Below are 11,248 nucleotides of genomic sequence, written 5' to 3' on the forward strand. Positions count from 1 at the left end.
AGATGAATCATCGATTTTAATTAAAAAAATACTTAAAGTATTACATTAATGTCTTGTCCTATTTTTAAAGAAAATCATTATAAAATAAATTTTTAATATATTCTTAAGCCTAGTTATATCCTAAAATAAAAAGTTTATTGCAAGTAAATAGATTAGCCTTATATTTTATATTTGAAAAATAATCAGACTAATCCCATTTTAAAATTTAGTGTAACCTAACCTATTTTCATTCTTAATCTTGAGTGGTGAAAAAAGAAGAGTGCAGCTAAATTTTGAAGTCGTGAAATATATCACAACTCATGTTTCGGCTCATTTAGAGTGAGAAGTATACTTTAAAAGATTAAAGTATTCTAATAACCGTTGATTTGGTTGTGATTTTAATTAACTTTAGAATTTGTTATACACATAGTTTATCAAGTTACTCAACTATTAATTTTTCAGTCAACGATTATCAATATACCTGGGTCTTTTAACATTCACTCCCTTACTTTAATAGGGTGAAATCCAGTCATGTCATATTTTGCTCCATTACACCATTGAACTGCATATCAGTTATAAGGCGCATGAGTAAGTCAAAAAAAGGAAAACCCTCCATCATAACAAGCAAGCATGTACAGAATTGCAAAGCAAAGCAATTTGTTATTCCATTCACCTTATACCCAAAGCCTAACCCGGTCCCCACCCCAGAAAGAAAAAAAAAGCTAAACCCGCTATGCTTTGATCTTCTACTTGAATACCGGACAGCCATCAACCTGAATTCCCGGTGCAGTTGGGCAAGTAGCCAACGGGCAATGGTCCAATTGAGTCCCCCACCATTTGAGATTATGGCCCGCATTTTGAAGGGCAAAGAAAATTAGTACACCCATAAAAGCTGTTCCCGCATCCAGTGCTGCGGACAGAACATAATTGTACTTCTGCCACCAACGTTTGTTGTAACGAAACACAAAGTAATTGAAGATCATTCCAGTCACTAGCCAGCTTGCAATATTGGCAGGAGTGGCAGGTGGCATTCCAGCAAAGCCATAAGATATAACTGGTATGTTTATCAAAGGTATCCATTTCTTGTCTGGGAACATTTTGCTCATTACCCAAACAGGAACTGGCAACACAGCTCCAATCAGGAATAACCAAACAAGGTTCCTGTACAGCCCACCAGGCCCAAATAGCCTCTTTGGTCCAATCAGACCCCATATCACAGATGCATCAAATGTCACTCTGTATTTGGGGCAAGTCCAAGGACTGTCATGGTGAAGGTTATCATCCATGCATATGTCCTTAATGCTATCCAACATCCACCAAGCCACTGCAAGGTTCACTACTCCAGCAACTAGAGTTCCCACCAGCTATTTGAACATTAATAAAATAAAATAAGGAAAAAGAAACAACTAAACAAGTGACTATTACTTTAAATTAAGAGATTTGAAGATGTTATAGACCTGAGCGGTATACATGCATCGTGGAGGAATTTTCATGTAGTGACCAAGTTTGAGATCTGACAAGAAAGAGAGAGCATGAATAGTGCTGATTCTCCCATAAATTTTGAAGAGCAAGTTTGCAATTGGTTTTCCTGGAAGGATATACCCAATCATGAACTGTGCTATAATGTCATATCCAGGTTGCTGCAAGGTACAAGGACAAAAACGTGGGTTATAATCCAGGTCAACGATAGACTAGAGACCATAGGAATACTGTTGTCAGTACCTGATTGGTAGTTGCTTGGATGACACCAATCGGGAGGGTTACAATAAAAGCTAAACCAAAAGCAAAGAGCATACCCCACCATGGCAGTTGAACATCCGTTTTCCACACAAAAGCCATTACTAGGGATAGTGCCATGCTCCCAAACAATAAAACGAGGAACCACCATTCAGGTACTTGCTTATAAGCATTCATGAGTCTACCATGGACATCCAATTTCGCATTATTCATTGCTAACCTGCTCTGTCTCAATATGTCTCTGGTAAAAGCAAACTATTTCAGTCCCATCACATTGTAGAGCAATTTATTTACAGGAAACTGTATCAAGCACATGCAGTGAATTTTTCTTTTCTTTTTCTGCATCTATGTAACTTCTAGGTGAGATATATGGATGAAAAAGCTTAGTACTATAGTCGAAATCTTCTTATACATACATATATAAGTGATTTCATACAACGTATAAGGTTGGTCAAGATAATTACTGATCACATAAAAAAGTTATATGCATTTCTTTTTATCCTACCTGCCGTGAAACAGTGCTACATGAGTGAGGGTTGCCGTAAACCTTGCAAAACCTGATCCAATAGATAATGCAAACAAAGGACTAAGGTAAAGCTTGCCGTATTTGTTGTATGCATCAATATTAAGATCATACTCTGGGGTTAAAATCTTGGTGGTGTCGTATTTATGTCCACTTGACGTGAACAATTGGTTAGAAAATATAGGAAACTTCCGGGCATCAAAAGTGTTAAACTTCCAGTAACACACAGGTACAATTATGTAGATGAACATGATAAATCCAATTCCCACATTAACAATGGAAGACCATGGTGCAACAAGGGGACTCCCATGATAAGCTGAAATCCCTGCCCAATCAATTGTGAAGGCACCAATCCCAAGTCCATGATAACCTGATCCAATTTGCTGTGCTGTGATACTATGTGGCCATGCCCAGCAGACCCATGAAAAGAATGTTAAGATGGTGAACAAATAGCCAGGGAGTGCATAGTACAAGAAGCTTAGACCCATGGCAATGAGGAAAAACTGCATCCTCGTTAATCCTTTTGATTTGGGCTCCTTTTCATGGAGTGCCCTGTAGCACAAGGTGAGTGATGTAATCAAAATAACATTACAGATATAATAAACAAGCAAATAGAAGAACCTTTAATAAAAAATTGGTTTTTGCTGTTGCGTAAGCTCTTTTGAACAAGATACTAAATCTTTGCCTGTATGTCAATTCTACAGTAGCCAATGAAACATTGACAGAATAGTATTCATACATCTTCCACTTGACCTTTTCCCTTTCATTGCCAAGAGAATATTACAAAAATCGGACAAGACCACTCATGATATGATTCTTTCAGCGGTATAAAAAGGTAAAGTGGCATGCTTGCACCATATTTACGACTGTCAAATTGGGTATATTGGTTGTGCTTATTGATGTTAAGAAGAGAAAAAAAAGGTGGTCTTGTGTTACCAAATACAGGCCAGGAATTACTAGTCAATGACAAACTTGATTCGCTTTATCTTTATTGATTTAACTTCGTATAAATTCTTCGGCAGTAACACCCTTATGATTATAGAATATGTATAGAAGTAAAGTTCTGCAACTATTATGCCTTTATTTACTTGAAGTGAACTTTAGTCAGAAAATATACGTACGTGTACAATAGTTCATGGGAAAGTTCTAATTGTTTGGTTAGCAAATGGCAGAAAGAAATATCAGTACATCACTTACATGAAGATGTCAAACTAAAAAGATTATCTTAGTTGTTTTCAAATCATTTCCTTTTAATGTACAATTGTTGTAGAGTTTTTCCTTGATTTTGCAAATAGGTGAGTGCGTATTGGTTAAAAACAGCAGTAACTACCCAAGGGCTTATGCATGATTCGGTTCCAGTTTAATAAAACAAGAAATTGAAGAAAGGAGCAAGAATGAACCTAAAGAGAGACACTTGAGCCAGGTTTGATGGCCACCACATTTCAACGGGATCAACCAGATACCTCCTAAGAAGCCCAGCCCATCCATATCCCAATATCTGCAAATCAATTTAGAATAATAAATTTTTAAAGTTAAATTGAACACACAACTATAGTGCAGATTGATCAGAATATTTGCTCCAAAGACACAAAGGAAGGAAAAGGAAAACATATTGCAAATTCCACTAATATTCCAAGCCTTTTTGTCGTTAAGAAAAAATATATATTTAAATAACAGATAGCAAAACAAAACAGACGAAACAGATTTTAATATTGAATAGAAAATACTGCAAGGAAGAACCTTCAAACTTTCACAGATCTCAAAGAGAGACTTCATTTTAATAATATATCTGCAAAATTATTTCCTAGCAATTCCTTCCCCCAAAAATCTCTGTCCAAACACAAATTAACCGTTTGGCAAACGCTTTTCTTTTTCCTAAGGCAAAAATATTTTTTGAAAAGTTCTGTCGAGAAATAAATAAATAAAAAATTACACTTTCCAAAAGCTTCTCTCCTTTTATTTTCAAGTAATAATTATAAAAGTTAAAAATGAATAAAGTGTAACGAAAATAGATAAAATGCGGAGCAAGACCCAAAATTTAAAGACGCAAAATTTCGAGGACGGTAACCGAAACCTGTGTAGTTAAGACGATGAAAAGGGCGCAGAGAAAGCTAAGGCTCTGTTTATAATAAGCTTTCATAACAGTAATGGCACCAATGGAGTAAGCATCACCCCCTCCGAAGGAAACGCCACAGTTAGCGAAGATGGTGATGATGACATGCTCCTTCATGTTGAAAGGCCCAGGATTCAAGCTGAAGCGCCATCCAAGAAGAGTGTACTCCTTGGTGGGAAGAGTTGCAGCCATGAACCTTCCAATGGGAAGAACAGCAATTTGCATGAGAATGGCGGAGATGGTGAGTGGCTGAGTCCTGTAGGTGAAGAAGGTGTTGAGAAAGATGAGGAGCACGCAAGAGATTATTCCCAGAAACCATGCTCGGAAAGTCATCACCGGCAGTGATGGGTCGTCGGTTTCCGGCACCACCAGAGCAACCTCCTCCACCGGACACCGATCCTCGTGAACTTCTCCGTTCGACGCCTTTTCGGCGTCTGTGGTGCTGTTCTTGGCCGCCATTGGAGAATCTTGGTCGAAGGAGTGAAGCTGAAGTGAAGGGTGTGGAAAAAGATAAGCAGAGAGAAACAGAGTACCCTGTTTTTCTCTGAGAGTGAGAGTTGCTCTGTTTTTGTCCTACTAAGCGACTATCACATTGAAGACATGTCCTCTCTCGGCGGTGCTTATAAAAAGAATATGAGATTTTAACTGTGATCCCCAAAATGTCCCCGCATATTAATGATTTTTATCGGAATTTAATTAATGTATTTTAATGCAAACGCATGGGCCAATGAAATATTAACATAAAACATCACTATATTACATATTTTAATTTTTAATAAATAATTTTTAACACATTAAACAAACTTGATTTAAGACACTAAAATTTAAATTTATTCAGGAGAATCTCTATAAATGCACTCTGTATTTTCGTTTTCTCTCTCTGTTTGACTTGTGAGCGCTGCAGGCTTTCTCGCCAGACAATAGAATGACATTTTTGTCCTCTCGTTAAGAAATGAAGATCACTGCTAAGTGCTAACTGGCAAGAGATGAGTATTGTTTATTTATTTATAAAAAATTGATCAAATGTAACAAATGTAAAAACTAAAATAATGAAATATATTAATTTCAATGATAAAGATGTTTAAATAGTACTTTTCTTAACTTGTAGTAAAAATCTCAAGCTATTATGTATTTTGTTGTTTAGGAATCGTAATCAATATCCAAAAATTACTATGAAAAGTGAGATACATAAACAATATGTAAAGTATGAGAAAAACATGAATATTAAAGACGACATTGATGCTATTAAATGTAGTACGGTGCTCAATTCCTTCTTTCTCTTCGTTGTACTTTCTTATTAGATGGTGATAAGTGACGGTTAAAAATATTAAATGTCTTGTTAAACATTTTAAGTAATATACAAGTAGTTAATTCAAGAGACTCGTGTCTAATTTGCATTGAGATCTCATGTTAAAGTTTTGTATAAAAATAAACCTTAGTCTTAATGCATATATTCTTAACCCAAACAAATTTTTCTTTAAAGATTAAATATCTCGTTTAATTATATTTTTACTTGAGATTTTAATTATATTATATGTAATTTTCCTAGCTGATTAAGGTTTCTGTATTAATAACTAATTAAATTTGTTCTGCACTTTAATTTTCTTCTACTTAAAATTTTTAATTTCTCATTTTGCAATTCAATTTATAACAAATATTCAAAATTTTTAGATTAAAAACTAATAACTTGATGTTTGATTAAAAGAAAACAAAAAAATGTTCATTTATGAAATAAAAAATTGTTATTAATAAATATTCATTTATTTTTATCATTAAGTACATTTATTCATTTTATCTATAACTTATTACTTTGACTATGCAACATTATAAATTTATTATGATACACGTTATATATTTATGATATAAATTTTTTAATTAATTTTAATAATTCATTTTAATAAGATTTAAAAAATCAAAGTATTTTAAAGTGAAATCTTAATTATATTAAATATTATAATTTTACAATATTTTGATTTTTTAATAAAAATATTCTTATAAAAATAAAAATTATTTCAATACATTAAATACTTGCTTCTAGTACTTGATTAAATATTAGTTTGCAAAACGTTTCTACTTAAATTGGAGGGGTGAAAAAAATGCACTAATTAAGCCTCAGTTTCATCGTCCTAGCCTGTTCCAGCGTGTGAAGGACACGTGCAGAGAAGAGTATTACACGCTTCCCTTCGGATCTCCGTCCTAAGGAAAAATACCACGTGAGGCGAATGGGGCCCACACGACCACGTTGGCGCCAGATAAGGCAACAGTTGCACGCCACGTCAACACAATAGCGCGAAGCTCGTTCCGAACTCGTGCTCTCCGCATGAAAGACCACGTTCAACGTTAGTGGAGTCCACGTTATATGAAACACAGTACTCTATTTTTGATGAGTCCACGTGTTGTTATGTAATCCCCTGCATTCAACTTTAATGGATATGATTTTGGTTTGCGACTTAAATTATGTAGTTTTATTTATCGTCACTTTCTTTCTTTTCTTTTTTACTGAAAATCAAAACTCAAAATACATGTTATATTAGTCCAATTAATGATAAGGACTTTGGAACAAAGCAATAACTTTTGCTAGTTCCTCGTTTCTAATAATTAGTATTAGATCATTGGAGGAAGCTTTCAAATCGGTGTTTCGATTCGCCTGAGCTAGCTCGTGACGATTTGGTGATGAAACATAAAGTTGATCACAATAATTCGTTATATATGTGCGCTACACTCAAATGTCTTAATTTAGTAAACACAGGGTTTGAATTTATTCATATCACTAGATTTAATTAAGTCAATTTTATTTATTCGTATCAATCTTTTTTTAATCATTAATAATAAAAAATGATTCTCTCACATTTTGGTGGAATATGAAATGTACGTAAAAAAAATTAAAAAATTAAAAAAATATCACAAAAAGTAAAATGAAAATCCACAAGGAATAAATATAAAATATAAAATAAAAATTTTAAAAATGTTTTAAATTGTAATTTCATCACCTATGGCCATTTTAGTTTCCAACGGCACTGGTCTTAATTAGCATGTCACAGGCAAGGGAAATTCAGAAAGTGGGGAAGGTAAATATGTTGACTGGTAAATTGTTTATGTATTATATACGAATATCTTTGATTATAAAAAAATATAAATTATTATGCATAATGATGAAATTGCATGTCTTAAAAATAAAAAAAATACAACAGAAAATAATCTCATCATTAATAACTAAAAAAAATAATATATTAAAATATATTTTTTCAAATCGTGATAAAATATATTGAAAACAGTTTTCTACAAAATTAAGACAATTATTGGCATTCTGTTAATAAATTTCTATAATCAAATCATACCAGTCAAATAATTATAATTGATTTGAAATATTTTTCATCTAGGACTAGGTGAAATCAACTCGTCTACGATGTAGCCATTGTTGCCAAAAGCTATTGTCAAGAAAAATAAATCATTGTTCCTGCTTCCAATAAGGGATATAAAATGGTGTGTGCTGTGTGCATCATACCAGGCATAATAAAAAAGGTAAATTGCAAACTTATTTTTAGAACATTGATTAAAGAAAAATATTTAATAAAACTAACATATTTATTATTTGAAAATATGAAAAATATGTTTTTATAAAATTACCATATATTAATATTCTGTATGTACTTATTAATGAGATTTTAAATGAAAGTTGGTCAAAAAAGTAATTTGGACGACCACCCAAAGCGTGTGAGTCTCACGTGCTTTAAAGCGTATGACACGCTAGGGAGAAAAGCTGGGGTGGTTTGGTAATACACGTCGGAAGAGGAATTCCCACTAGACTAACGGAGCACTAACGCCGTGTGGCCTTGTATGATTTATTTGCTTATTATATTTGATCAGATTTTATTTTTAACTATTGAAATATATATAATTGTGTTTAAATAAAATACACGTGTTACTAACGAATTTAATCTAAGTTGTGAATGGTTTGTACACGTCATTGCCACGTAGGTTAAAAGCTGGTGTGATGCGCGCAGATCTACAGAAAAGTGGATAGTTGATGGTGGAGTGATAATAAAATAGCAGTAATGTGGCGAGAGCGATAAAAGAGGAAAGGGAAGGAGCATTTAGACGAGGAAAGTGAAGGGGACTAGGGGCTGTGGTAGAACCGAACGTGAAGTGGAGGGTCCAAATTGATAATAGATGGATAGAGATAGAGATAGAGATGCAGAACAAGTTATCTCTATACATACATATATTTGCTACCCTCTCCAATCTCCACCATTTGATTCCCCTTCCACGTTTAAATTAAAGGTTTGAACAACATAAATACGGTCCCAATTCCAACAGTGATTATGAGATTGCGTTGACATATTCCCTGTATCTAGGCTCTACCTACGCCATCCAATGTGGGTACTGAACTGGGTAAGGTTGGTCGCGGTTCACCTTGTCCCTCCGTGTAAAGCAAAGCAAAGCAAAAAGCCTGCCCTGCTCTTTAACAATATTTGACAAAACGCGATTATACAAATCTGAATGTGATTTTAATATAAACCCTATATTTTTTTAGTTAATTTTGAACTCTTGTAACTTTGAAAGTGACTCTGGTCCAATAATTTTATATTATAGCCGTGTATAATAAATATAGGCGTTTTTCTTAAAGAGTTGACAAATATTGAAATCATACGTTCTTTAAATTGTTGCTTATAAGAAATAAAGTACAAAATTAAAGTCATTAATTACAAATTTAACAATTAAATTTATATAATTGCATAATTCGTTATACATAATAATTTTTTTTAATTTGTTAAAAATAGTTACTTTTTTAAAAAACATTATTAATAAATAAATTAAATGATTATGAAGGGAAAAAAAAGGGAGAACGCTATAAAGCTAGGTTGGGATGACCGTACGGAAGTAGAATCTTCTTGGCATGGTATTGCTCTTTTCAACTCAGATAATTATTGCTTAACGAGCAACGTTCACTAATCTATCAACAAAATAAACTACCTTAGAGCGCAACTGTACGAGTTAGTATTTTAGGAATCTGAATTATGACCCTTTGATGATTGTTTTGATACTCACTTTCTGGAATTTTCCCTAAACCATCAAAGAAATATAGTTCAAATATTTTCTATAAACCGGTTAATCGGTTCCAATTTAAATAAATTAATTAGTCAAATCAAGTAATTCAAAGAGATACAAGAAATGTATCTTATTATCAATAGTTTAAGAATATTCTTCATCTGTATAATATTATACGTGATAAGAAATTAAGAAATATATGCATATATATATATATATATATATATATTTATTTAAAGTTTAGTGACTCTAGTTGTCTAGGATTAATTTGAGTGATTTGGGTTATTCAATTGTTTTCAAGATTGACCCAGCTTATGACAAACCAACTCAATCGTAGTCAATATAATTTAGAAAATTTACTTTCTACGTGGGAAAAATAAAGGTCATGTTTGATTATTCGCTATACTCTTTTGTCACAATCAAAGTAAATCCTTATCAACATAATTAATAGCAAAGTGGGGTTAAAGAAAAACTTGTATTTTCTTTTATACACGTCAAAGATATGAGAAGTTTCAACCTGGGGGACCAATTGCTGTTGGACACCTCAATATATCTCCCAAAATTCAACAATTTGATTTGGGTATTCGGTTCGTGTGAATTTTATTTTTCTGTTAAGAACCCCTTTTCGCTATTAAATAATATTGTTTCACTTATTATAATACTAGCTAGTGTGGTGTTGCATGTAGTTGACTCAAAGCTCCCTGGAAGTTTGATTGTATCTCATATGGATATGGATGTGAGTTTAAGATTCTTAAACTCAATGATTGAAATAAAAAATTTCCCAGGTTTCACACCAATGGCCAAAAAATGTCCTAATCCCGAAGGCATATGACCTTGCACCAGCCATCCCAAATGACTGAACTTGTGGGCTCATTCACGGGGTCCCCTTTTAGATTTTTTCACTTCATTATTACAAGTAAGGTTGTCTATTGATGTGTGTTCATGATAGAAATGTGGAGCAAAAGCGTTAAATACATTATCTTAAATGTTTTTAATTATATTTTTTAACATCAAAGAACAATCTAATAATTTAAAAGTTACCTTAAACAAAGTTTGTTATCATTGTCTAACTAGCAAATTTTGGCATACATGGGTAGATATCATAGGAAAACTCGTCCCAGCAGAGTCACGTTATCGTTATGGATGTGGGTATCCACACTAACATGGGTACTGTTTTTTAAAATGAAGGGTGTGGCACTTTTGGTTCACCAAGAACAAATGGACAGAAGCACACACCCTACAAGACACAGTTGTTTACGCTAGCCGTTAGCATGGATCCTACTCCCCATAAGAGTTTAAATTCCTCAAGTTGGTGAAGAAAACAGTTGTTTACACTAGCTGTTCGTTTAGATCTTACTCCCCATATATGTTTAAATTCCTCAAGTTGGGGTTTTTATTCTTGAGGCATTTGATGAGAGATGACTGTAGTGTACAGGGGACGATGAATTATTCGGCAGGAACAAAAAGAACACATTAATTATTATGCATTTCCAGCAGAATATGTTATTGAAGTTGACGACTCAACTCCAGACCTATTAGGGCATCCTCACTTCGTCCCATTCTTGGTATACGATCCACACCTTTATCATCTTTTTTCTCCACATTTTTAATATTTTTGTATGTTTAATATAATAAATATTTTTTATATTTAAAGGTTAAAATAATTATCACTATTTTTTTAAAGTTTATGATTAAAATTAATTTTGTCATATATTTTAATTATATTAAGATTAATTCAAGCGATCCAACATTTGCTAGCGCATTTCAAATGATATTCCTACTGTTTCATTAAGTGTAGAAGGGTGGTTGATAACAATGGTTAGATGCATTAAGAATGAAGCTAAATA

The 11,248-nt window shown here is 33.1% G+C and overlaps 1 protein-coding gene across 1 annotated transcript; it reads right to left on the minus strand.

The window, feature by feature from the left end:
* Nucleotides 1-440: 440 nt before the first annotated feature.
* LOC113845996 (oligopeptide transporter 3) lies at nt 441-4,946 on the minus strand. Its single transcript, XM_027473787.1, has 6 exons — nt 4,314-4,946; nt 3,640-3,737; nt 2,222-2,791; nt 1,702-1,957; nt 1,437-1,619; nt 441-1,343 (listed from the first exon to the last, which is right to left on the minus strand). The coding sequence occupies exons 1-6, from the start codon at nt 4,809-4,811 to the stop codon at nt 726-728; spliced, it is 2,223 nt and encodes a 740-aa protein (XP_027329588.1). The 5' UTR covers nt 4,812-4,946; the 3' UTR covers nt 441-725.
* Between the last annotated feature and the right edge of the window lie 6,302 nt (nt 4,947-11,248).

The sequence above is a fragment of the Abrus precatorius genome, unplaced genomic scaffold (genome assembly GCF_003935025.1).
Source record: "Abrus precatorius isolate BTA unplaced genomic scaffold, Abrus_2018 Scaffold8, whole genome shotgun sequence".
Taxonomy (NCBI): Eukaryota; Viridiplantae; Streptophyta; class Magnoliopsida; order Fabales; family Fabaceae; genus Abrus; species Abrus precatorius.